At 41.7% G+C, this 27,947-nt stretch overlaps 4 protein-coding genes and 1 long non-coding RNA gene across 8 annotated transcripts in view; 2 read left to right on the top strand and 3 right to left on the bottom strand.

The window, feature by feature from the left end:
* Window positions 1–2,866, top strand: part of usp24 (ubiquitin specific peptidase 24) — a 33,496-nt gene extending 30,630 nt beyond the window's left edge. For all 3 annotated transcript variants that reach the window (XM_012920739.3, XM_004557191.3, XM_012920740.3), the window contains one exon: window positions 249–2,866. In XM_012920739.3, coding sequence (XP_012776193.2) covers window positions 249–311 — 63 coding nt within the window. In that variant the 3' untranslated portion in view covers window positions 312–2,866. The remainder of the gene's footprint in view (window positions 1–248) is intronic.
* Window positions 2,867–4,628: 1,762 nt separating this feature from the next.
* pcsk9 (proprotein convertase subtilisin/kexin type 9) lies at window positions 4,629–12,840 on the bottom strand. 2 transcript variants are annotated; one of them, XM_004557195.4, is made up of 12 exons: window positions 12,498–12,840; window positions 11,971–12,162; window positions 10,910–11,042; window positions 9,703–9,836; window positions 9,461–9,602; window positions 8,518–8,714; window positions 8,232–8,415; window positions 7,508–7,684; window positions 7,275–7,423; window positions 7,017–7,182; window positions 4,908–5,074; window positions 4,629–4,826 (listed from the first exon to the last, which is right to left on the bottom strand). In XM_004557195.4, exons 1-12 carry the CDS (start codon window positions 12,669–12,671, stop codon window positions 4,632–4,634), a joined length of 2,010 nt encoding a protein of 669 aa, XP_004557252.2. In that variant the 5' UTR covers window positions 12,672–12,840; the 3' UTR covers window positions 4,629–4,631. The 2 variants fall into 2 exon arrangements, with proteins under 2 accessions (XP_004557252.2, XP_004557251.2); XM_004557194.4 differs by having other exon boundaries at window positions 7,275–7,426.
* Window positions 11,092–12,565, top strand: LOC143415105 (uncharacterized). The gene is made up of 4 exons (XR_013095715.1): window positions 11,092–11,221; window positions 11,327–11,414; window positions 11,922–12,048; window positions 12,441–12,565. It is a non-coding gene; the product is annotated as an uncharacterized LOC143415105 (long non-coding RNA).
* Window positions 12,841–15,357: 2,517 nt separating the features above from the next.
* LOC143415071 (uncharacterized) lies at window positions 15,358–19,128 on the bottom strand. Its single transcript, XM_076880428.1, has 3 exons — window positions 18,700–19,128; window positions 18,196–18,530; window positions 15,358–16,531 (listed from the first exon to the last, which is right to left on the bottom strand). The coding sequence occupies exons 2-3, from the start codon at window positions 18,456–18,458 to the stop codon at window positions 16,372–16,374; spliced, it is 423 nt and encodes a 140-aa protein (XP_076736543.1). The 5' UTR covers window positions 18,459–18,530; window positions 18,700–19,128; the 3' UTR covers window positions 15,358–16,371.
* A 1,348-nt stretch (window positions 19,129–20,476) lies between these two features.
* On the bottom strand, window positions 20,477–25,417 carry LOC143415069 (uncharacterized). The gene is made up of 2 exons (XM_076880427.1): window positions 25,012–25,417; window positions 20,477–22,922 (listed from the first exon to the last, which is right to left on the bottom strand). Exons 1-2 carry the CDS (start codon window positions 25,323–25,325, stop codon window positions 22,679–22,681), a joined length of 558 nt encoding a protein of 185 aa, XP_076736542.1. The 5' UTR covers window positions 25,326–25,417; the 3' UTR covers window positions 20,477–22,678.
* Between the last annotated feature and the right edge of the window lie 2,530 nt (window positions 25,418–27,947).

Here is a 27,947-nt window from a genome sequence, read left to right on the forward strand (position 1 = left end):
CTATAAAGGCAGTTTGTTACCGCCCACGGTTATTATTAGAGGTGGATTTGAAGCTGTTTCATTCTTCTCCAACTCCCGCTGGGGCTGTCAGGAAGCCCACACAGCCCCAGATTGTCACTTGTGCTCACATAAAAACATTATAGACAATCGGTGTGTTGAATAGAAATTATAATCCTCCTGGCTCTGCCTAACAGATGGATAATTCAACTTTTTTTTTTTTAATCCAACTTCCCTCTATTCTACCACAGGGGTCAGAGTCTCCCATGATGCTCGGTGATTCTAAGAGCGATCTAGAAGACGTGGACCCCTAGGTCGTCCTACCAGTGGGATCCCTCCAAAGGAGAGGCAGCTCCGGGAAGCCATTCGAAAAGGCTGCACTTTGCCTCTGATTGGTCAGGACATTTAGGACTCCACAGCAAGCCAATCAGAACATTTGTCTCGGTCGCTAAGGCAACGAAGGAGCTATGAATAAATCATGAATTACTTCCTTTCACATGAGCCAAGGCGATGATGGAGATGCATTATCATAAAGGGCAGCAGAGTTGATTAGGGTGGGAAGTGCAAATAACCTTCCACAATCATGGATGACTTCAGTTTATCCTTTTATTCATTCATTCACTCAGAATGACAGCAAGGTGGAGGATGGGTTTGGGTTGTGTTTTAACAATTTTCTGCTCATGTTTGCCAATTTATCTACATATTCATATTGTAAAGATTTTGTTCCATAGATGTTATTTCCAGTGTAAGATAATATTTTAAAGTGTCCTGTGCTCTTCTCTCACAGCCATGCAAATTGCGGGAGGTCACATTTAGCTGCTCTAGAGGAACTTACAGACAGGAACACCTCCACATATGAGCACTCGGGAGGGAGGGTGGGTTTAAGTATGCACTTTATAGTCCAACCCATTCTGTTGTGATGTACAGCAGCACTGGTCAGTTCCTCTAGAGCCTCGTCTTCTTTTGCTTTTAACAACTTATATTTGCAGTGCCACTTATGCAACACATGAGAGCCCTGATGGCAAGCCAGTCTGCCTGTGACTTGACCTTTGACCCTCGGCCACCACAGTGTAGCCATCGGGATGCAGTAGGGGGCTGGTCCTGTTGTATGACGGTTCCAGACCCTCAGCATATCTGAAACAAGCAGTGCCATGGTCAGTACTCTCCCTCCACTCCTCCTCCTTGCTGACAAGCGGCCTCGTGTTCTGGATTTTATTCTTTTTGTCGCTTTGTTTTATTTTCAATGCCACTTTTCTTTGAATCTGGATGAATTGAATTACTGCAGAGGATTAGGGACTCGAGCCTTATGCAGGAAAAAGCTGATCTGGAAGAGCGCAGATCAGTTGTGGTGGGCCATCAGTGCTGCCTGAAGGGGAGCTCAGGAGCAGGTTTTTATTTTTAGGTGCCAAGGTTACACACACACATGCATACAAAAACTAGAACTTCTGAAAAACATGCAGGCGTGTGTCACTCATTCACTTCGCTCACAAAGACAGAGAACAGGTCCTCTTCACCTCACTGTTACCTCTGCTTTATCAGGTTTCTTTTTTTTCCGATGGCGTTTACATTTTGCTTTGCCTTTTGCTTTTGTCAACCTTTGGAAACACACACAGAGGAGCTAAACCCAAATGTAGCTCTAGTTTTTACTGGAGAGCAACACCCATGTTACCATCATCCCTGCCCCCATCATCGGGAGACTTGAAGTGCCTTAACCTCCCGATCTCCCTCCCGTCTCCCCTCGGACACTGTCTCGTCACATCTCCGATGAGGTACGTCCTCATCTGCTCCACCCGTGACGCTAAACCAAGTGTCTCCTGTGGTCATGTAGAAGGGCAACAGGGCTTCTTCCTTTGCATTATTCTTGAAACTACTACAGGGAATTTCCTCTGTGTGTTGTGACAAAGGACTGTAGGAATGTAACTGTTGACTCTGTGTGTGAATGGGGAGGTGGGCGTGGAAGTTTTACCCAGTAACAGGGTTTAGGCAACACGACAGGGTTCTGATGATGGTAAAATGCTGCTTCTCTTCACTCTGCACTCAGACAGAGACACTTTGTAGATAATTCATGCTAGGTAGTTTTAATGAAGTCACGCTTTCACTAACATGTTTTAAGACATGAGCCTAAACTTGCTTAGCAGATTAGCTCTCAGCTTTAACAGGTCAATGTTTACAATGTAAGGACCTAGGAAGCTACCATGCAAAATGATTTTCTGTTTGAATCAACGTGCGATCAATCCGCTGGCTCCTCTGCATCCGAGAAGAGGAAAGACACTGCTTTAGCCCTTCCATGCTCCTCCACCCCATTTCCTCTCATTAGATGTGAATGTCACATCGTGCTCTCCAGCACGTTTGCATGTGTGGCAGTAAGTGATGGTGAGGTTTGTCTTTTCTGCGTGATGGAAAAAAAACAAAATCAGCCCCCACCCCCTCCCCATGTTGTTTGCTGTGTAATTTGGTATCATTAATGTCACAAACACACGCCCCTTCACAGTGGCTGGTTATGGGCGATCTGAAGGAGCTGCATGCAGTCTGTGCCAAGTGATTACATGACCATGGCAACATGAGTTGCATTCAGCCAAGAGTTTTGTTGGTTTGGCCCTCTGCTACATCACCACAAATACTTAAAAATAGAAAAAAAGAAAAAAACAACAACTTCAAAACAATCTTGTTTTAATCCTGGGATGCAGGGAGGGATGGGTAGGTGCGAGGTTAGGGATTGGCATCTATACGGGTTTTTACTGTCATTCAATTTTGAAACTTCACTTCTGACATCGCAAGACTCTGTAATGCATGTTAAGACTCAGTTTTAATTTGTACATCAGAGTTTGATTAAGGGGAAATTTGATATAAAATAAACTGGAATGCACAACCTTTTGCAAATATTGTCTTTATGCATTTCTATATACTGTCCCATGATACAACCGTAGACTGTATATAAAAGGCGTAACCTCTGTGACATCGCCAGTTGTTTTGTGAAGCTTCAAACTGAGCATTTTCACCATCTTAGCTCTTTTAAAACAAGATAATGACAAACTTGGAGGCCACATTTCAATGTATTATCTTTGTAGACACGAATAGGAACTATAATTCACTAAATGAACACCAGCTTGTCTTCAGCAAGGCTTGAATCTACACGCTAAGGTCTTAAATTCATCAGGAAAGCTTTTACTAGGCAAACAAGCTAAGGACCACTTTCTCATTCTATTAAACTGGACTTCTCTTTGCAACTAGATGCACACAAATCCACACATACTTTTTTAGTCCTGGAACCTACATCCATCTTTTATATACAGTCTACAGCACCTTAAAAACATTACCTGTGGCCCCAATGTTGATACTGATATCAATTTATGCATCAGAGACAGTGCACAACAGATAATTTAATTTGTTTACAGCATGGGTTTTGAAACTTTTGGTGCCCATTTGTGTAAATTGCAATAAACAGCTCATTTTTTAGCAGGCCTGAACTTGCCTTGAGGCACACCATTTGGGAACCATTTACAGGTTACAGCAGACCAAATAATACAAAACAAGAGCAGTTTCTTTTATGTTTTAGAACTCATAGAAGGCTCAGGCTTCTAAGTTTGACCATTACAGCTGATGGATCAGGTCACTAGTTAAATGGTTACAAAAAATGACATAAGAAACAAACACCAACTGAATCTTTGAGAATGCTGATTCTAAATCAGAATAGCTTAAATCTTTAATTTGTACCTACTCTGCATCCTGCTAACAGAATTACACACATGAATTCAGCACTAGCTTCATTTACTGTATTCTGGGTAAACTTTGTTTTTATTTTTTATCAGTCTTTGGTCATATAGGTTCAGTCGGATAGAATGCTGTCTTGTGCCAATCAGACAGCTAGCTGATTGGCGCAAGCTAGCTGACAGTGGTTTATATGCTTCCTTTTGCTCTTGTTCACACTGACGTCACCCACCTGTGTATCAGAACTAAGTCTCTAACTGTGGAGCCATAAAAGCCACTGTCACAATAACACTCTGGGTAGACATGAAATTTGTTTAACTGGTGTCCCTACTGTTAGCCATTTACCTCATTTTGTTTCCACCTACTGTTTCACAAAATGAGCAAAAGGTACCTGACTTGTTAATCAAGCAGGCTGATTACCTGCAGCTGTGCTGCACAAGACTGAGGAATGTCAGGAAATCAGTGCATACATAACACATGCTAACTGTGACAACCTGTGGTGCACATCATCATGTTTTTCCACTCTAAAACACACATGGCTGACACCAGAGCTTAACATTTTGATTTCATTTGTTCAGTTTATTAACTTCTAAACAGCATGCGGATGGTATACCCGGTAAATACTACACTATTATCCAAACCGTATGTTTGTGAAAGCTCTTTTTATTATAACTGTTTTGTAAAAAGATACAAAAATAGCTTACAGGTTGTCAAGTCACATATAATATGTGCACTGGAGCATAATCTGGCGTAATCCTAAAACTAAAACACACACAAACAGCTTTACAGAAGTGCTTTAAGTGAATATTAAGGATGTTGAGGTTTCTCAGAAAAGTGTAAGGGGGTTTAAAACTGACCAAAGACAAAAAATGGCAACGTCAAAGCTGTTTCAACGATGTTAGAAACCAAAGTGAGGTGAAACCGGATCAGTGAGGTGTTGCAGCTTGCTGCTCTGGTGGTGCGACACGACAGCAGACGGCAGCACCCGCTGCTCCATCCACTCCCGTGACACCATAGACATGGCAACTGTTTCCCTTGGCAACTGGCCCCAAGATAGCAGAGCCTCGAGAGACGAAACTGCAGTCTGTCAGAGTCCAGCCGGAAGGACAGGAAACCTCAACCTGAAGGAAGACAATAACTTCTGAGGTAACTTCCAGTAGCTGATTCTCAATGTTTTTACTGTGATTTTTATTTTATTTCACCTGATCTTTGTCAGCTGATATGTTTTCCAACAGGTTGCACTCGAGAGATGGAGCATGGCAGCATATCGCGTGTGATGTGACCCCCTCTTTCACCGTGCAGCGCTTCCCCTGGCTGTGACGTGGATGCGAATCAGATGAGATCTCAGCTGTGGACATCGATGTACACCCTAGAGAAGAATCAGCTGAATCTTTAAACACAACGAAGGAGCAAAGAACTTTAGAGGCGCTGTTGCCAAGCATTAACTGATCCTCCTCAGAGAGACCACTATGGAGGCAACCAATGAGAAATGTAATGTAAAGTAATTTAAGTGCTCTAATGACATTTGAAAAGCTGCTTTTTCTATCACACACTCGTGGAGTAGCTGGCAATTGTGCTGGCTAGGGTTACATTTTCCTTTCAGGGTGATTACCATGGGAACAAGCATACCTGGCTAAGATATTCTAAATGCAGCAGCCTGACTTTGACTAAAAAATACAGATTATATACCTGAGGTGCATCGCTTCAGTACATCGACAGCAACTAAATTTAAATTAATAGACTTTGTTTTTGTTTTTAAAGGGGGCTGACATTTCATCCCACTTCCTATATCTCTTAGTGTGAAGCTGGAGGGAGGAGTCTCTTGGCTAAACTTATCATAAGCAATATCAACAGTGTTCAAAGAGCTGTATTCATTCTGCCAGCTATTAAACCATGATCTCTGATTACTAATTTAAAACAAAAAGATATTAAATAACTAATTTTTTCCTCCACATTTTCCCAGATGCTTTCTGGAACATTGTTTCCTTGATCTAACAGTATTAGATTTGTATTAGTATTTATTTTATAATTTTTTTTTTTTATTGTTGGTATGGATAAAATAAAATCTGAAGAGCCCTATTCACTGTCTGTCCACTATATTAGGTACAAATGGTCATGATCATATCACTAATCACATCGTAGTTGAGACAACCTGCTTAACTTCAAACTAAGACTCCTAACACACTGAAAACTAGTTGAAATTAAATTAATACAAATATTCAAAATAAAATAAAATTTAAAAAAAACAACAGCTCTGCACCAGCTATATTTTTATGTAATCTGTACACGTGTTCATGAAAAATAGATAGGACTTGTTAAATGGAAGATTAAGTCCAAATTAATAGTCTTTAACTACACCTCATCAACTGCTAATTAATGCAAATCAGCTAATCACATAGACCCAGAATAGAATGTTAATTTTATTGTCTTTCTGATGTTGGTGTTCTTTATTGTTACTGTCATTTCATTTGTTTTTTTTTGTTTTTTTACTATTTATATTTTTATTCTTTTTAGTTTATGTTCAGCACTTGGTCAGTGCTCACTGTTTTTAAAGTGCCTTATAAATAAAGTTAGCTTTGATTGGCAAATAACTCAAACTGAGCATCAGGGCATCCGAATGGGGAAGGAAGGTGATTTAAGGGATTTTGAATGCCGTTTGTGCTAGAGTGGCTGGTCTGAGTACTTGACAAACTGCTGAAATACACATAACAATCTCTTGGATATATGCAGAGTGGTCAGAAAAAGCCTACCTTAGCACTATTGCTGACCAAGTCTATCCCTTTATGGATAACGCACCATGTCACAAAGCTCACATCATCTCAGAATGGTTTCTTAGACAATGACTTCAATGTACTCAAATGACCATCCAGCACATGTGGGATATGGTGGATCAGGAGATTTGCATCATACATGTGCAGCCGGCAAACCTGCAGCAACAGTGCGATGCTGTCATGTTAATATGGTCCAAAATCTCTGAGGAATGTTTCCAGCACCTTATTCTATCTATGTCTATGCCATAAAGAACTAAAGCAAGGTTAAAAAAAAAAAAGAGATCAACCCAGTACTAGCAAGGTGTACCTAATAAAGTGTCCTGTGAGTGTAAATATTTAATATATTACCCCTTTGATTTTTTTACGGTAATATTTTTGCAAAATTATGAGCTGATAGTTGAACTTCTGGTTTATAGACACACATGATGGTGTCATTTATTTTCTCTTCTAACTCTTAGCAAGAAAACAAGTAAGAGCTTCTCCTAAAATGTCAGACTGACTGCCTCATTCAAACTCCTGCAGCTTGTACACGTGACTCACCGGTCAGGTGGTGCTGGGGGCCGACGCACTGAGCAGCTTGTCCTTGCTCAGCACTAGCATGGACCTGGCACTGCAGACCGCTTATCACACAACAGCGGGCCACAGCATACACACCTTTACCTGCTGGACCATTATGGGCAATACACTCCATGTGTCCGCTGTTCATCTGTAAACACAGGGGGTGAGGGTTTGTCCGTAGACTTATAGACTTTAGAGTGAAGTTATTGTTGATATTATGGCTGATGTAACTGAACTAACAGTGATGGTTTCCCCCACACGGACGCCTTCAGGAGCATAACTGCTGCAGCCCATCATTTCCTCCCCTTGACGACAGCGGCTGATGACCCTGTCGGTGCTCGCGACTCCTGACCTCTCTGACCACACTGACCGACACAGTAGCTCCCCATCTGCTTGTAGAAATAGGAACGCATATGTGAACCACATATAGATACTATAAGTCTGTGTGTGATAAAGGAATGTGAGTCACTAACTTGGTGACGTTTTAATAACCGGAGGCATGGCTGCTACCAGGTTTGGCGTAGTGAGCCGATGGCTTTCGGACAGAGATAGGAAGTCGATAGTGTTGCTGATGGAGTAATGCAACATCATATGGAGGACGTGCACTGGTGATGCAATCTGACTGGACGACAGGATCACTGCTACGACACCTACACAGATAAAAACAAATTATGAAGTAATTGTGCTGTGACAAATGGTAACGATACTGATGTGCAAAAATGATTTATGCACAACCTTTCTTATGCAACCTTAGTGAAGATATCTCTATTTAAAGCAAGCTGTACACATCTGTACACTGCATACTTGTATGCTAACTAGTGAAAGTCTTCTGAGTGATCATTAGAGAGAAAACCTTGATTTGTCAGCGCAAGTGAAATATTTGTGGATGCACAAGTCAGTACTTTTAAAGTTGTTTTCAGAAATCTCATGCATAAATTTATCTGCAGGCTTAATGCCTCTGAAAATCATTGCGGGATTATCAAATATAAGATGTATTACAACATGCAACCAATCCCAGGTGTGGAGACACTGCTACAGCTGCTTTCCCTGCAATGATCTATAATATGCAATTATATTTTTTCTAGTGTTTATGTGATTTTTTTTTGTAAGGATCATTGAGTCTGTAATAAAAGAATGATTGATATACCAACAGCATACACAGATTGCTTTTGCGTGCGCGTGTGTGTGTTTGCGTACCTGCAGCGTGTGCAGCAGCCTGTGAGGTTCCACTGCGGGAGGTGAAGCAAGTGCTGCAGTCACTACTGGCACTAATGATGTCGTCGCCGGGTGCAAACAAATCAACGCAGCGGCCGAAGTTGGTACCACCTGCTCCCTGTGACATGAGCTGGTCCATTGAGTTAACTGCCCCCACTGTGATGACCTATACACACACACACACACACACACACACATGAAAGGAGGTAAAGGTGAGGGTCGCGTGTAGGTGGGCCAGAATGTGATTGCATTTTCAGTGTTAAATTACCTCAGGCTCTGAAGCAGGTGAGTAGAGACAGGCATCATCTCTGTAGTTGCCTGCTGCGGCGATGACCACAGCGCTGTTAGCCACCATGTCTCGACAGGCTGTGTTTAATGAACGGCTGAGGCCACCGGCAAAAGGAAGCAACACGACTACTGCATCCACTGGGCGGGCCAGTAAAGTGGCTCGAATGTATTCCATTCCTGACAGAAAGGGGAAAGGGACAATCTAAAACCTCATACACTCAAGAAAAATTGGAAGTTTTACACTGTGGTCATCTTCCTTTTCTCTTTCAATACAGTTAATGAAATGAAAGTGTGTTCTAAAAGTCTTTAAAACCAGACTAAGAGTTTATAGCTGCATGGTTAGGGATCATTGGTCTCCTAGGGATTCATACTACCCATAATTATTTATATTTTAACACAAGCAGTCTGACCTGAACTTCTCAGGTTTTAGAAGAAGAAGAGAAAAGTCTGGTTCTTCTGTCTGGTGAACAGAGACTGAAGAACTGCTGCAGTTGGGGTCTTTTTTTAATTTTATTTTTTTCTACAAATATGGGCGTTTTTTTCTACCTGCAGCTTTAAATCAAAGTTGCTGTAAGAGTGAAACATGGCGCTCATAATGTAGATTAGAATTCTGTACACTGTAGATGATGGTTGCACTACCTGTGCCCACAAAGAACCAGTCAACAGCCAAAATATTAAACATATGACCCACTCATGTTCTTGCAATAACTCAGTTATGACACTCCCCATGTATATCTAGAGGGAAAGGGCCAGAGTCATAGTCAGAAGATGTCCTTTGGAAGACAATGTTTTGATAAAACTGAAATATTTTTCATGCCATCCACAAGCTGTGTCACCATGACCCAAGAGAAAGAAACTCAAGAGTTTTTGCTTGGCTCTGGTAGTCTTTAGTACAAAGTACAGTTCAACAGTTTCTGTCTTACCTGCCAGAGCTCCTGAGACGGTCCCTTTACCCTGACAGTTGAGCACACGCACTAGGTTAACAGCAGCCCCTCGAGCAACACCTGAATCTGATCCACTCACAATACCTGCCACGTGTGTACCATGACTGTCACACTGACTGGCCTGTAGTGGAACGAGGATTTAGAATGTTATTGAGCTGCAATTGCAAATACATAAGTGCTGTTGAATTGAAATGTTTCATTTGTGCGTGCATGTGTTTAACCTGTCTGTGAACTCTGACTCCATCCTCTTCAGGGGCGTTATTGAAGTCTGTGATGAGTACCCGTCCTTCAACCTCTCTGTGAGAACTCTGCACACTGCCATCCATCAGATACACCTGCGTCCTCCCTCCATCATCTGCAGAGGACAGATGGTGAATTTGACATGTAATTAGAAAATGCAATTTCTGAGGGGAGAAATCTCAGTGTGGTTGCTGTTGGAAAGCTGCACTGCTTGATGGATATCTGACAGCTAAACTGCACAAATGGCTCAGATGTCATTTAAATGGAAAAAAGATCATTTTTAAAGCCCCATAAGCATTTAGTTCCAGTGACAAATGTTTGGGAAGATGAGAAAGAAAGACCTGGTTCTTTGAGCTCCTGTCCATCACAGTCTAAGGGCTAGTAAATTTATACAAATTAATGTTTCTTGCATTGGCATTGAGACTTCTAGTAGATAGTTACCAAATGCAAGTTCAACACCCTGGTTCAACCACAGATATTATATACTACTTCATGTGAAATACCAAGGAACAGGCCTCACCTGGCCATGAAACTGTCAGTCCATTTTCCAATTATTATTGAGCCTCTGAAAATGTATCTGTATATAAAAAATGGATTTACTTCCCTAACAGATAATGCTAATTTGAATGCTAGTCCACTGTGGCGGTGCACAAAGGCAAAACTACAAAAATGGTGTCTTGGCCCAGCAAGTTATGGACTTAACTGTATTTAAGCTTAGCTTGAATTGAACTAACACAACACAGATATTAGCATGTAATTAGTTCTTCTGAAGCGGCTGCAATTAAAGGTTGCCATGGTGATGGTGACCGTCGGGTGACTTCATAGAAATTAAACTGAGAGGCACCTTTCAATATCAGGCTTATTGCACAAAGACAGGAATTCCTTGTTGTTTACAGCTTGATATAATAAGAGAGATGATACTGCTGAATATGCTGCTGTAGAATAAATGTTCCTGTTGTCATAAATGTGGAAAATGAAATAAGAAAAGTCGTGTTTTCTGCTGTTCTTGAGCTGTTTACAATAGAAACATTGGGGTAGTTGTATATTACTCCAACCGCCCCAATGACTCCTGAAACTCTTAATGCAAAATGTTTTGTTTGCCTCGGTAGTTACATTGCTTAAGAGCGCACGTGGTTTCCTATATTTTGACGAAAAATACAGATAAGTCATGGACAGAGACAAACTCACTTGGAGGTCTGTATGTTCCATTTTCGGAGAAACCACCGTAAGGGTGCAGTAACCTCTGCAGGTTCCAGGGGGCGCTCTGAGCAAAGATGGATGAGTCCTCCTCTATGTAGTGCACGTGAGGGAGCTTCGCCACCTGACAGGAACACAATCAAACTTAACTGTGGGTGGTAAGGAATGATTAACAGGAAGTTGATTGTTAAATCAGGTGGGGGTAAAGCTGACCATTCTTCTTTGAAGTCTGTTTCACTGTTTCACGTTTTATTTGTGTATTTTTATTTTTTGACATAATTCAAGAATGCGCAGATACCAAAGGTGGGTCTACAACCTCTCAACTGTCAAGAAACTCTGTCTAAAATTACCACCAGCACTCATACTATACAGAGTTCAACTAATTCACGTTTTCTGTGTGTTTTTCAGCAAAGTTTCTGATTATTTTTGTTCAACTCCAACAGCTGAATGATTTCAAATGCTCCACAAAACCTCTTTGTTAACATTCTAAAGGCGGGTGAGGAGTTCTTTTACTTTAAATCTATACTTACTTATAATTTTACAGATTTTAAAATAAAAAACACATAAATACACACACACCTCTCATCATTCTCGGTCCATTTTATCAAATATATAATAAATAAATAATCGAAATAAATAATCCTGAAAACGCCGCCAATATTTAACCGAAAGTAGTACACTTTGTCTATCATTCATTCCAGACTCCCGTATTCTCACTTTATTTTGGTCAAGTAGGTCAAATATACACAGACTGCACAGACCTCTGCAAAAAGCTGCAGTCAGAAAATCCATATTACTCCAATCTTTTCTGCCATTAACTCGTCTTGTGCCAGTATACAATGTTACAATGTAACAGTGTTATTCAAGACTATAGCTGCTTTCTTAGATCTGCCTTCCACCTATAAGCTCTTAGGATGTCCCGTTCGGAATGTCTTAACCTTTAGAAAATGGATCTGCTATGATTTGACATCTATTTCCCTGTGTTCCCCCTTTTGCCTTAAAGGTTTAAATCACACTTTTTCCGAACACATCCAGTGAAGTGACGCAATTACCAGGTGAAGGACGTCACTACTCAGTTTGACCAGAAAGCCACGCAGTGCTCCTGAGTAGGTCTGCAGGATCTCCACCAGGTATCCTCTCCTGGCTGCTTTACTTCGCAGCCTCCTGATGGTCCTCTGGAGTTGAGACTCGTGCGTCCCCTGACGCAATACAACTATGTACTGTCCGGGAATGCGCCAGGCTACCTGGACAGTAAAAATAATGCAGCGCACATGTGATCTTCATGTCCACGTGCACAGGAGAAATGTAGCATGCGTGCAATAAGTTGGATTTATATATATATCTATATTGTGTGTATTGCGCTGTTTTCACAATAACACATGAATAAGTATTATCTCCCAGCATGTGAGCGCACATTTTAACGAATCTGTATCTCAAACTGGCAGCTTGTCAGGTACATCAGCAAAGATTGTTTGTTGAAATATTTGACCAAATATTTTACCCGTTTTTGGAATAATGACAGGTGCTGATGACTGAAGATGCGCATTTAATGCCTTTGACGCAATCACTATGCCATTACCTTGTTGCACCTGATGAACTCGGCTGCCGGGTCGGTTCCGGTTTCAGGATCAGTCCTGTCCTCGCCGACCAGGTCCAGGATCATCCCGTCGTCCTCGGTGTAGTCCTGTGCACGCACGGCCAGAGATGCGCACAAACATAAAGCCCAGCCAATCCAGGCTGAGGTGCAACGCATTCTTCACACCTCTTGAACTGTCCCCAGTAAAATGATAAAGAGAGCTATTAAATTACACCACTGATGTTTTTATTTTTTATTTCAGTCTGACTTATCCTGATGATAAGTCTCCAACAGCCGCGTGCCCTCTGTGTCTGGCAGTTAAGATAACGCCTCCAACAATCTATTCTGATTTTTTTTTTTTTTTTGGGGGGGGGGGGAATCCAACAATTGATTCTTATAACTTAAGGCGGGGACTGGTGACGTTTCCATGGCTCACGCCACCTCTTTTGTATCGAATGATTGTCCTCCGTTTAAAACACCTCTTACTGTGGAGGAGTCATGTTTCATGCCCCCCCAAACCACCCTGTAATTATTGCATGTCAATCTGAGAGAACACTTCCTCTCAGTTCAAGTTGATTTGTTGATGTCGTTTTAGCACGCGCACTTATAGTGAACAGTATGAGCTGTGATTGAAAGTCTAAGTACGCGTAAACTCATTCTCCGTGATTGCGCACTCACAGGGAGGCTACGTTTATTTTTCATAGGTTATCTATGTTGTTTTATTATCTTTACTGTTTGTTTGTTTTTTATTTAATATGTGCGCAGGACTGCAGAATGCGACGCAAAACGCGTGCGTCTCTATTTTACTCTGACATACTGTACGCGTTTTTAACTTTAAGCACTCAAAACTGTTAGCAGTTTCATACACTTTCATTTAAAAAGAATAAGAAAAGTAATAATTATTACGACGAGTTATATGTTTTTTGAAAAAACATTTTTTCAAAGCATGATCCCTTTTCTCTTTGAACTCAGGAAACTGTTACATAATACCCTCTGGGGCTCTGGAGGAGCCCAAATTCGACAAAGCTACCCGCTTGATTGTGTCACTGAGGTTGGTTTGGACTGAGCCCGAGGAATTTCACACCAGAAACACCAAAGTAGAATGATGAAATGTACATTTTGATTTTACAGCAACAGAGAAGCTACAAAAATATCTAACCTCTCTGCTATACATCATAAATTCTTGCATTGTGCAATTATTCTGTTATTACTGGTAATAGACTGGTAATAACGCCCGTTTTGCTATGCAAACAGCGTATCCACAAAGAGAGACATGCAGAACTCTACAAATTCCTGCTACCAGTTTCACTTTGTTCTTCAACAGTTGGTGGCAGTAATGTCTCAACAGGCAGTGTAGATAAGCGTTTTGAAAAGAAACACATGGAGATTTGTCACATCACGCAGGCTTATAGCTTATCCAGCTATAAAAGAGCACAAGTTCACTGAGGGGCCAAAATGTCTTAAATGAATTATTGTACACCATATAAATGCAGTGCTGCACTCTGTCTAACAGACACACAGACATACTTTCATACAGTAAACAGTGCCATCTTCTGGAAATACTATATAACACTTAATTAGCTTTATTAAGCATTTCACAATGACAAGTGGTGCAAAACCGCTGATACATGGTCAGTTGCTTCCATTAGATGTAAAAAGAAAACAAAAGAAAGGCACATTCAAACAGCAAGATGTGTGAGCGATGCAGAAAGGAAGTATAAAAATTCATCGAGGGGACTCCTCACTATCCTGAGAGCAGTGTGGTACCCTGGAGGAGTCCTCTGGTAGTGTTGTCCCTCCCTCAGACCAGATGCAGAGTGGGACAGCTATGACACTGACTCTTCAGGGTCTCTGGGAGAAGTCTGACGCTGCTCAGCTTATGGCCACAGAAACCTGGCAGAACCTCAGTGTGTCTAAAATTAAATCAGAAGGGGTGGGGGTTGGGTGGGTGGGGGTACAGAAATAGAAGTCTGGTTCCAGTATTTTGTCCTCATTTTCTTACTTTTTTTTGGTGCATCAGAGACAGGGTTTCGCTGAGCATGCATGTCTCTATCTGGCTGCAGAACTCTCTTGTAATTGCAAACACTCATGCAGGAGTTGCACAGTACAACCTCGTTTTTTGACTGCAGCTGGAATAAATGAGGCTCAAGGATTTTTTTCAGAATTAATGGTTTTCAGCCCTAGTTTCCAACTAATCTGCCCCTTTCAGTCCCAACCTTTTGTCTAGTGGCTCTTCCTTTCCCTCTGTTCCACTTTTCCTAACCTCTCTCCATTAAGCAAACAGGACAATAATAAAATGAATATCTACAGTGATTTAGTGCAGACCCATAGCACCAGCCTGCCCACACACACCGCTGCTGTCGCCATGTTCACCCACTACTCGATGGGCACTTAGCATTCTGAGCTACTCTGACAGACCAAAGGGAATCATTAAGGCCTCAGTCAACACCCACTTGTCTGTGGCCCATTAGGATACAAAGTGAGCGTGTGTGTATGTGTGTGTGTTAGGGAGCGTACCTTTCATCTTCAGCCACAGGACCCATGATATTTTCTAGGCTTTTTTCCTGAATTTCATGAGCCACAATGACCTAATAAACACACAATCTCCATTACCAAATCTATTTCTTCTTGGCAACAATCACATATTTCCTGTCTCTCTATCCACTAAACACACACATAGCATATACCTTAGGATAGCACTGGCAGAGGCTCCACACAGTCCCAGCGCACACCATAGTGACACCCAGAACGCACAAAGTAGCAAAAACATGTGGCCGCTCCTGCATCATGATGAAGAGGCCAACTGCCAAGACACACAGGCCGGCCACTATCAGTCCATAACGATATGGTTTCCCCTCTACCATCGCACTGCTGCCTTGTCTCAAAGCGAGGCACCTGTCACGCAGAAAGGAAAAATTCTGTCTGGTACAGTTTCAGGGCTTGAAGGTGAGGGTGGAGAAAACTCAGTTAGAGTTCCACTCTGCTGCTTATTACAGCCTGCAGACAGCCTGCCCAGGTCGGGTATACAATTGCAGGTGTGTACTTGTACCTGGTAAGTCACCTTGCCTCAAGCTGCTGGCAAAATGAGTCTCACAGCTCTGCTTGGGAACAGAGTTGAGTCTACATTTATGTTTGCTTGGATTAGAAATGATTTTAAATATGTAGACATTTACATTCTTTGCCTTTCTGGCATTAATTTCTTTTTAAAATAAACAATCTCTCATTTATAAGTGCAACACCACTCGCAGGGAGCCTCGTGGCTAATAATTCACTCACATTTATAGTGAAATCACAACAGTATAAACAAAGCTGAGTGATGAACAACACTTCCCTGTTAAGGTTCTGCTGCTGTTTGGTAAGGCACTTTGCTTTGGAATATTCTACAGATACAAAGAGGAGCTGTGCAGCCGTGAGAAGGGGGGGAAAAGAAAGTTATTACGTGTGGAGAAGAGTGCCATGCAGCCACAGTAGTAGGTCACATAAATTCATGCAGGCCAATAAAATCCATCCATGAACTTGGTTGTAAAAGTTGAGCCTACAACATGTTGGTCTCAAGAAAGCCCCCCCCCCCCTTAGTACAAAGAGTAAAAGCAGTTGTAGTAATCATTTCAATTTCTTTCACAATCAGTCAGAACACACATAGTTATTAGACAAAAAGGCCAAACTGGGGCCCAGTCTGTAAAAATATTAAGTTGTTAACCAGCTGCAGTCTGTCGCTGTTTTTTGTCTTATGTTTGGGATCAGCGTGTCTGTGCTAAGGCACCTAAACGTCCCGCTGCAACGAGTTCACTGATAGCACCGGCTGTTCTTTCAAAGTCCTTGTGGAGAACCGCGGACACAAAAGGCACTGACATGAATTTAGCATGTCCACCTGAGCTTAAAGCTGTTCATTGCGCTCCTGGCTTTTCATCACTGCGTCGTAGGATGGAGGCGGCTCCATGGTCCACGGCGGAGGGGTGGACGGCATGGTGGGTTCAGGCTCTGGTGACCTGTTGACAGTGTCCGCCGACATCTCGCGACGTATTCTGTCCAATCTCCTAAATACATGGAGAAAGAGAGCCAATGAGAAGTTATCAAAAATAAATTAATTGAAAGCTCTGTGGTCGACTCTTACTTCACTTTTCACTTCAAATGCTTTTAGTGGGTTACATTTGATCTCCTTTCACACTTTCACACTCCACAGCTGCTTCTTATCTCACTGCTTTTCCAGCAATGTGTTTCAACTACAGGTGTTCGCTTCCTTTTGGGAAACACATTATGTAGATAACATTACTGCACGTAGAACCCCGAATTCTTTAATCCCTCAGACAGTACGCTGTCACAATGAAGCGTTACTTTGCGTTTAGAAATACTTATCAGTCTGAGTTTTGTCAGTGTCTGGGGGGAGAAAAGGCCCTGATGATGAAAACTCTGCTCTTGTCATCTCTCTTCCACAGACAAAGACCAGACTGTATCTTGTTTAAATTTGCAAGCTATCATAGATTACTGCAGACAGTGCCAAGGGGAGTCATTTCTCCACATTTACATGTTTGCTGTTTTCTCCATGACCTACTTCTACAATCAGCACATAATCAGAGAATCTGTTGCTTTCCAGTTCTTGGCATGTCAGACTGCACACTAAAACTAACACAAAGAGATCTGTTCAACAAAAAGACACTTGGATGGTGTGTTTGTGTATTGTTTGGAAGTGTGCTCATTTGTCACCAGCAACAGAGAAAGGGAAGTCTGAATAGCGACAGGATTACAGAAAAAGAGAGTTTTTCTCTTTCCTGAGATAATGTTGCTCCCTTTTAGCAAAGTTTTTACAATCCACCGAATCCCCTTTAGTGCCATCATTAGGCCCATTTGTGGTTCTGAGATAAAAATCTCGACAAAGACTGGACAGATTAGCACATAAATTGATACACACACGCTTCTCGTTATCAGCAGAGCTGAATCATTTGCCCAACTCTGGCTTATCAAGTTCCTGCAAAAACTAATGACAGCACTGTTATTTAAGATGGTCAACATGTTACACATACCTGCTGACTAAAAGCATGATGAGCATGTTTGCATGCTGACGTTGACACTCAGCACAGCCTTACTGAGCTGCTACAACTGTAGATTTCTAGTATTGTTGACTTATGATGCTGTCACAAGTTGCCATGTTTTTTAATCTTCGTTAGAAATATCAAATATTTTACACTCGACAAACAAAAGCATGTCTTGTGTTCTTTGCTGTCCTTATTTCTAATTTATCATCACAAATGGAACTTGTATTGAAAACCACTGCTCCAGGATATCCCTCACACTTTTTTTTTTGTTTTGTTTTGTTTTTTTAAAGGTAGTTTATAAAAGAGACTGGAAATACCCTTCCGAATATGATCAGGGATGGACTGTAAAGTGCTGAGTGGACAGTAGTAAAAACCTAACGACATGGGACCTGTAAAGAGGTGGAGGGGAGCTCCCCCAGACCGAGCAGATCTGCGGGCTTCACTGTGCCATTATGTTATTGTTAGAGCGTAGTATCTTTGTTTGTTTGGGGGTTTTTTTCTGGGGGGGGGCGGGGGGGGGGGGGGGGGGTGTTTGTTTGTTTGTTTGTGTGTATTGCTAAATTAAAGTACCTTTTTAAAAAAGAAAGAAAAAAAATATTACAACACCACAAAAGAACATCTGTGTCCAAACGACTGTGAGCTTCTGTCTCTTTCAGCTCTGTAGGTACCTTTGTATTGCCAGAGCCTGCTGTGGGCTGAAGCGTGTGCCTGTCCGTGGGTGCAGCAGAAAGTGTCCAGGCACAGCAATCTGAAGATTCTTCATGGCCATGCAGAGTCCACTGACCAGCAGACCTATGCCCCCCAATCCCAGGAGCAGCCCAAGTCCAAAGAGCAGGCCTGGCGGCTGGACCCCTCCACCAAGGGCCATGACCGCCCCAGCAGTCATCATCAGCACGCCCAGACAAAGCAGCGTGCCATGGTGGACCGACATCTCCAGAGCTTCTGCGTTAAGGTGTTTACTTCTTCCAGCTACAGCTGTACCTTCACCTCAACCACAACCTGTCTGAGGGGAGAGAAACAAAAAGGCTAAGATGCAAGACTACAAAAGAGAAACTACACAGATGCAACATTACAAAATGAAAGCGACTTGAAGAGGAAAAACCGGATTGCGTGCAACATGTAAATGATCTCTCGTGCGTTCTCGTTGTGATAAACATCGATCCCCTCTCTACCTGATAGGAAGTCGCGGTGAGAAGATGTTCAGCTAATGCGTGGACTGAAAGTGTGACCATCACTCTTCTCCTTGCCATCAACTTTAACACGTGTGCCTGTTTCCCGATCTGTGAATAAAATGTGGGGAAAGCAGTCCGTCCGGTTCAGTCCGTATATCCTGAGAATCCGCGGCGCCTCTCTCATGATGTGCTCCTCTGCGTCTCTGCTTTATTCCCTCCCGGAAGAAGCATATCCGTTTTTGTTTTTTGGAGGGGAACGATTACGATACCGAAAATCTGTTGGATAGCAGCTGATGTCGCATGCTTGAAGAATACTGTGTGGCTTTCATCTGGCCCCAGCAACAGCAGCAGCAGCAGCAGGGACGTGCGCTGTGAGGAAGTGTGTTTTTTCCCTCCTCACTAGGAAGGGTTTCGGTGACGAGGAATGGAGGGCAGGGCGTCCACTGGGTCTGAACATTGTCACTTAGCCTATGTTTGGTAAAGCTGTTTGCACAGAGAGAGAGAGAGAGAGAGACAGTTATAGCCCTCTCTTATACACGGGGCGATAAACTCTGCGTAAAGCAAGATATATAGGGTAGGCTATTAAGCCGAGCTGAAGAAGCGCCTGGTGGGGAGCAGGATGATCACAGCCTACAAATGAAATACAGGCTGATAGTGGAGGAAACGACTGGCTTATTATTAATGATTGATTCGGAAAAAACTGAAAATGCAGCTCCGTGACGCACGACTGCGTTAGTAATCGCTCCATTACTGATCATTATCTTTGATCTAACTTGTTACCTAAAGCACAAGTCTTAAACAAGGGTGTCAAACATGCAGTCCAGGGGCCAGAAACTACCCGCCCAAGTAGACCAATTTGGCCTACTTGATGCCTGGAAACAGGGGCTTTAATGATATGGGGAGAAAGTAGGTAGGTCAGACTACCCAGGATGATGGCAAGAGGGGCCCCTGCAAGCCTGTAATAAAAGTTTGTTTTTATTTTTCTTTCTTCTTCTTTTTTGTATTATTATTTATAAATGGTTAGGGTCATAATTAAATTCCCTGAATAAATCAGTTGGGTGACTGAACTTTGATTCCAAACAGATTAAATGGAAGTCTCAGTGCAACAGAAACGGTGAGAGCCAAATGATGCAGCACTGTGTGAGTAAAAGTTGCTCTAAGCAATCACTGGTATTGATAGTGGTCTCAGCTGAAAGCTCAGCAACATCAAGCTGCATTAAGATTTATTGAAAGTTAGACCAGTGGCTCTCAGCCAGTATGCTGTGATGTAAACAGGGCATTTTGGGGAAGCCAGTGTGTTTCAGGCTGATAACACTGTTTCCTGATTAAAAGATTAAAAACATTCATTTTGATAGTTTTAGTGAAACCCCATCAGACAACACATCAACATACATTTATATGCTCGTCTGCTGCTATTTTTTCTGATCTGTTCTCTATCAAATGTATCAATCACACAAAAAAGTCTGCAAATTGCATTTATAAATGCAGTATTTTGGAAACACGCTTATACTTGCCAAAAAATGCTAAATGCTTTATTTTCAGTTATTACACGGCAGTGTGGCAGTACAGCCTTAAATCCTGTCATCTTTCCTGGTTAATGAGACAATCAAACATCTGAGACTGTCAGCTTTTTTGTTTTTATTAAACAAAGTTGAAATCACACTCTCACAGAGACTGAAATCAATGCACAGTTCTCTCTTGAGTTGCCTTTTCCAAGCGCATAGCAGATACATGCATATTCAGAGCTAAACAAACAGTTCCAAACTACACGGGGAGACAACCATGATCCTGTGACTCATGTAAGCTGAAGCCAGCTGTTCCGTTTGAGAGGTGCTCATATGTCACTGTAGTTTATAATATAATAAACTGTGAAGAATAAATGACGAGCAGTCTGATACGCGGCAGATGACCAAGAACAGAAAAAAAATCCAGGGCTTTTTTTTTTTTTTTTTAAATTTTACGATAGAATGAAAACGAACTTGGAGAGACAAAAGACACAAACATAATCATGATTAACACCATAGTTTTGTCTAGTTTACTATCTTTGATTGATATGTTATAAACACAGAAGGGTACTTTTCTGCTTCCGAGTTTGAACTGTTCTGAAAAGTCTTTCTTGCTCAAAGTCTCCTTTCCCTAACTTCCTTGTTTAACTTTTATTCTATTTAAAAAACTAAAAGCATATAAAGGCATTTGGGGTTGATCCATTCCTCAAATCTTTAAAGTTGTAGATTTCAGACAGCACCTGAATGTCACATGCTTAAAGAGAAATATGTTTAAGGCCTCTAATAGTTGATTTCCATGTTGCACTGTATTACAACAACAGTAGTCATGTTAAAATGTTTTAAAAATGCGAACGCACAAAGGGATCCTACTAATGACAGCAACTGTGAGGGCACAATAGGTCATTTTGTAACCCTTGAAACTCATGCAGCATTGCCAGTGAGCTGCAGTGGTCTATCAAGCAGTGGAAAAACTCATATGGTTAGATGAGTCATCGTTCCCCTGCCCTCACCGAGCTGATGAGTACATGTGTGGCACATGAACTGAAGGATTGCTATTCCCAGAGAACATCTGCATTGTTTGAAAGCCACAATCCCCATCCCACAGAGGAGGATTATCCAGTTGTCCAGATCAGTTAAACAGAAATTTAAAGAAATGATGAATACAGCATTCCCAGTACTTTGTAGGTTTTCTTTTTCATTAAGTCTCCATGGCGCTTAATGTTTCTGGTGTGGGAAAGCTTAGCATAAAGGCTGGAATTTACTGTTTAAACTAACATGTAGCCTCTCATAAAACCATGACTTTTGTGTACATTTTGACTCAACAAAATGCAATATTGGCACTATTGGGTGAACATGTTGAACAGAGGCAGCCACAACCATGGACGACTGTGCAGCTGCAGACTGCACTCATCCAGGAATGGAGAGCAATTCCTCAGCAAAAGATCCAGACATTTAGGTAGTCCAGGCATAGATGGGTGACTGCCTGCATCACATCCACAGGACCTGGCATTGAATTTCTTGTGTATAAATATATCAGTGTTAGTTTAAAAAGCTTTAATTTGGTCAAATAAAGATGAATTTGGTATCTTATGCATTTAACCAAGACCAGCACAATGGTGCTGTTATTCAGATTTTACTTTGCAGCAACAAGGTCCTGGTTTTGAATCTAGCTGGTGCCTTTCTGTGTGGAGTGTGCATGTTTTTCATGTGCCTCCCTTTGTGAGTTTTCTCCTGGTACTCCGGTTTCCTCCCACAGTCCAAAGACTATGAAAGCATCTTAGCTTAATGTTTCTTTGTGTTAGCCCCACCTCTTGTCCCAAGACCACTGAAATAAGCTCCAGCCTCCAATGATGGATAGAAATTTAACCAAGTGGCAACACCATGGGTTGAAAAATGAAGCCACATGGAAGTTCCTTTAAAGACTACATAAGGCTGGCTCCAAACCTGAGGGGTCCCCATGTTGAAATGCTTGTTGATGAAATATGAGAACATGAGAGGAAAAAGTAAATGTTTTCATCGTGGTAGAGCAGACGGTTTTGATCTTCATCTCTAAATCTCGCCTTTTATCAACTGTACATGTTAAGGCTTAAAGTTGTAATTATTATTGCAGGTGGGGGTGAGCAGATGGCGCTTTGGTGTTTGGCTTCAGCTCTGATAATTCAAGTCACTCCATTGATCTAAATCTCTCTATGAGGTTTTGTGCCTTTTGGAGCATTTTAAGCAAATTATTTGTGCTCGTTGTGCTAAAGTTGAGGCTTCAAAATGGGACTTTGCAAACCAGTGTGTGGCATCCCTTCAGCCCCTTTTATATATACTCTCAATGCATTTAACCTTAGCATCATTGCATAATTTAAATTACAGGAAACTTGCAGAAAGCATGCTAAGACCAAGAAAGACCCATGCTTCAAGTGAGTGAAAAAGTTTGTTACTATGAAAAGAAAACTACAGCATAGTCTGAGCAGGATCCCCAGTCATCACACCTCAAAGCTGATCTCCCTTGACTGTCCAAACAAGGGCTCTGATGCCAGGTGTGTGTCTGAGTATGCACGCCGCAGGTGTGTGGAGCTACATGTTGTCTTGATGGCAACCTCATATGGAGGTGGGGGTCCCAGCCATGGAGGAGGATGAGGAGTTGGACTGAAACCACCAGATTCCATAATCATTGGGGGGTAGTCGAAATCTTCACCTCGAGCAGCATGCCTGTGGCGCTCCATCGTCCTACATTCAGAGAAAGTAAGACATCGTGTGAGATCATTCACATGTAACCATAAACTGATATGTATTACCGAATTCTGAGGTATCAGGGGTTGTAGAGATGATATGCAAGACTGTCTCTAGTGCTGCTTCCTGCCAAACAGAGGCCTAATTGTCACATTGACATGTTTAAAGTGATGAAAAGCTTTTTAGTCACCTCTGTAGCCTTGAGTCTTGCACATGTTTATTTCACTAACCGCCTCTAATCAAACAGCAGCAGCAGGTTGGCTGCCTTTGGATCACTAAGGTGCTTATTCCTGAGGCATGCTTGATTAAAGAAATAGCATAACTTTCTAAAATAAAGCAATATTTGAAGCTTTGCACAACACGAGTATTCATACTTGGAGAGAGACATCTAAGATCAGAATATTGTCATTTCTGATGTATAAATGTAAACTTAGACACTTAGTTCATCATAAAGACATAAACGGGGAAACTGTTAGTCTGCAGGTAGCACATTTTGCACACACTTTGCATCAACCAACCCCCTTCAAGACACATTTCTCTGTCAGGTTAATTGTAGATCTTTACTTGATGTAGGATTAAATCTTAATAAACAGACAATTGCCTTGAGTTGCCCAACATCATTAACTGTGACTTCCGTGTTCATTTATCAGAGTGCAAACAAGTACTTATACTAATCAGTCAGTAAAGCTACTTCCTTTATCCCCTGGTGGATTGAAAAAGCACGTTCTCCATAGGCCCACCTCAGTTCGAACACAGTTTCTCTTGGGATGTTTTGTGGTGTCTGGCACTGGGGTAGTGGATCATTTGCAACCTGATAATTATGGGTTGGGTTTTTAGTGCTTCTTCTGGCCCATCCTTTGGATGCTTAAATGCATCTATATCTGGGAAGTTGGAGACCAATGCAAGCCTTAGGTCTAGGACTAAGGGAACACTGTCCTGCAACAGTGTGTCACTGTTGCCAGGTGTGCTTGTTCTGCACCTTTTAGGTGGCTGGAAAATGAGGAAATAACACGCAAATGAATCAGAGGACTCGGGTTTTCCCACCAAAAACACTGCATTGTAAGGAAATTATCTGTGCAATGCATGTCACCTGGCAGTGGTTTTAATGATGTCGCTGATACAACTGGCTGAACAGCTGCGTATACAAGTATGTTGAATAGGTGAAGTAGTTAAATACAGGCAGCAAACCACAACACTCCTATCATAAACTGTACAGACACACTATTCTCAGTGGAAAAACCCATTATATTTATACACAGCCAAGTCATGAGTCAGCATAGCTGTAACCAACATGTATAGTCTTTATAACAGGCAGTAGGGTGTTCTTGTTAAGTCTGTACCTTACACTATAAAGCACCTTGAAGAGAGTGTGTTGTGAAGTGGGGCTATATAAATCTAATAGAATAGCATAGAATTGAATTGAATTGAATTGAATTGAATTGAATTGAATTGAATTGAATTGAATTGAATTGAATTGAATTGAATTAATCTCCTGGTTCTAAATGTACCTTTAGCTACAGACACCAGTCTGGAGTCTGAGTCTTCTCATCTAAAGAGCCTGAGAACAAATAGTCTGTTTCTTTTAATTTGTAGTCACTTTATTTAGACCATTTTCTATCTTGTCTTTATGGTGTTAAAGTAATCGGGTATTTTGCAAGGTTGTTCACAGTCATCAGTGTGAAAGATGTCATTTCTTTCTCTTTAGATTTATTCGACCTTGTTTGTGCTTTTTGGCTAAAATAAAATTAAAAAACAGTACAAAAAAGTGTGTGTCTAGAATAGACGACAATGTACTGTCATTGTATTTAAGCCTCTTTGACATTTAATTGTATAGAAGGATGCCTCTGTCCAAAAAGGACATGGATGACTGGGAAGTGGACAACAAGACAAAGCAGACATTAGCCGTGTAGATAACTGTCTCACGATAAGATCTACTCTTTGGATTAAATAAATGTCTTTTTTCATTTCTTTGTTTGTTTAGAAAACCTGCTATGAATAGTTGGACTCATAATTTCTAGTTTATGGTAACAAGATCAACAAAAGCAGATCTAATAATACGAACTGAGCTTATTTTTCTTTCACCCACCTGGGCAGAAACACTGACTGGGACTCTGGGAACCGATTCCCTGGGGAAGTGAAGTAGGCTTGGCCGGGGTAGTTGGTGTATTCGTACGAATAATGCGGGCACTCTTGGTCGTACTCGCTGTGGTTGTAATTAGCAGCACTTTTGCTGTTCATAGCCCAAAATAACCCAAGGATGAGCATGACCACCCCCAGCACCACACAGCAGAGGGAGAAAGCCTGCAGGCGACTCTGGGATGAAGTCAGGAAGGCTGTGGACCCCCCAGTCACAATGAGGAAGGCTCCGGTGAAGATTGCTCCATGATGCAGGGAAGGCATCCTTCTCCAGGACTGTTAACTGTTTCAGAGGTTACTGTGTGGCTGTGACCGGCTGGTTAGTGTCACTCACACATAAACAGACTCACAAAGTGTGTTCCCCATGCGCTCTGACACTGACCAGGCATCCAAAAAATTTACTCCACAGTTCCAGAAATCCTGTGACATGGAATTCCTCCTAATTTTTACTCTTTTGATCCCGTCATTTCCATCTCCATTACTGATAAAATACTCCTGATCATTCACCATGTGTGTTGGTTCTTGCTTTGTTGGTCTCCAGCAGCGGAAAAGTCCTAAAAGTGACAGTTTGTTGAAAAATAAAGAGAAATAAAATGTCGACTGCTTTGAGGCGCATCAAGCTAATGTTGAGTAGCTGTGTGTTTATCATCAAGGCAGATGGACGAGAGAGCGGCCGAGCCCATTAAGAAATCTTTACTGGCGCCCCACCCTCCCTCTGTCTAATGTGTCTGAAGGCTGAAGGGTACCACTTTAGCCCTGTGTGTGTGTGTGTGTGTGTGTGTGTGTGTGTGTGTGTGTGTGTGTGTGTGTGTGTGTGTGTGTGTGTGTGTGTGTGTGTTTCAGAGAGAAAGAGAGTAAGAGGGAGAGAGAGAGAGTGCCAAAACCACTTCTCTAAACATAAATGGACGTACTGGATGTAAAATAGACACAAGTTCAGTCCTATATCCTGTAACAATAATATGTTTTCCACATTATGAAACAATCCACATCACAGCAGCAGATCGTGAACAAGTTAGAGTGACATATAAAGGATGCTTCCTTTTAAAAAAAATTACTTGGAAGAGGATTTTCCATTTTTGCTTACCACATAGTTTGATGAAAAACACCTACTGAATTTGTTACAGGGTTAATTACTGACCAATGTAAACTTAATAATGGACACATTATTAAGTACACCTTGCTGGCACCATGTTTGACCCCCTTTTGCTTTAAGAGTAAATTTAGTTCTTTATGGCAAAGGTGCTGGAAACATTCCAGAGATTTTAACCGATGTTGACATGACAGCATCGCACAGCTGCTCCAGATTTGTTGGCTGCACATCCATGATGGGAATCTCCTGTTCCACCACATCCCAAAAGTGCTCTATTGGATTGAGATCTGGTGACAGTGGAGGCCACTTGACGAGACTGAACTTATTGTTGTGTTCCAGAAATCATTTTTGAAATGACTTGGGATTTGTTACATGATATGTTATCCTGCTGGAAGTAGCCATCAGAGGATGGGGACACTGTGGCCATTAAAGGATGGCAACAATACTCAGACAGGCTGTGGTGTACAGATGATGCTCAGTTTATACTAAGGGGCTCAAGATAATGCCCTAATCATTAAACCATTACCTCCAGCCCAAAACAATGATACAATGCTGCATGGATTCATGCTTTTATGTCATTTATGCCAAATTCTCACCATACCATCTGAATGAAAGCAGCAGAAATCAAGACTCATTAGAGCAGGCAGCATCTTTCTAAACTTATGTAATGCAGTTTTGGTGTACCTGAATTGCAGCCTCAATTTACCATTCTTAGCTGACAGGAGTGGCACCTGGTGTGGTCTTATACTGCAGTCCATCTGCTTTAAGGTTCGATGTGGATGTAAAGTGCATTCAGAGATGCTCTGCTGCATATCATTGTTGTAACGAGTGGTAATTTGAGTTATTGTTGCCTGACTATCAACTTGAAGCAGTCTGGCCATAGTCCTTTGACGTCTGATATAAACAAGCCATTTTCACCTGGACCTTTAGGTTGTTGTTATGGACTGAGACCTGTCAATCTGGTATTATATTGTAGGAGGTATTTGTCAGGAGCAGATGAGGTTCAGATGAGGTTAGGGCGCTCAGATCAGAAATGACAATAGAAGCTACTTGATTTGCCTTTATGAAGACATCCCAGTCATTTGCACCAATGCATCCTAAAACTTAACGTGATGATAGATTTAGTCATAGTCTGTCTAAAAGTTGGCTGTTAAGCTCCTTCCCCTTCTTCTTTTCTCTGCTCCTTTTAAATCCCCACTGCAGATCATCTGCCTCCATCTAACCCTATCCCTCACATCGTCTTATGTCACACAATCTTGTGGATTGTCCTCCTTCACTACATTTTCTCTGTGGTCTTCCTCGTCTCTTCATGGCTGGTAGCTCCATCTTTTACATCCTTTGTCGAGTCTATCTGTCCTCTGCACATGTCCAAACCATCTCAGCTTTTCTTCTCTAACTTTGTCTCCAAACCGCTGGAACCTGAGCTGGCTCGATGTCATTTCTAATCTGTCCATCTTGACCACTGTAGAAAAAAGCCTTAACATCTTCAAGTCTGCCATATCAAGTCCACCACCTATTGCCCCTCAGAGACAGAAAGTTCGAACAGCAAGTGTGTGGGGCTTGTGAGCTCACAGACACAGCTGTATGGCTGAGAGGACCAAAAAAAGGGATGTCCAATCTAAATGCCAAAAATAATCTGAAACTGAGTGTCTACTTTCATTTGGCTTCAATTTTTATTTTAAACTCCAAAATAAAATTTAAAAAAATGAATTTAAAAAAGACCACACTGTGAACCTTGGTGGCCTCATAGCTGGCTAAGCGCATGCTTGTGAAAATGTATTCAGATATAGGTCAGC

Source organism: Maylandia zebra, linkage group LG23 (genome assembly GCF_041146795.1).
Source record: "Maylandia zebra isolate NMK-2024a linkage group LG23, Mzebra_GT3a, whole genome shotgun sequence".
Classification (NCBI taxonomy): domain Eukaryota; kingdom Metazoa; phylum Chordata; class Actinopteri; order Cichliformes; family Cichlidae; genus Maylandia; species Maylandia zebra.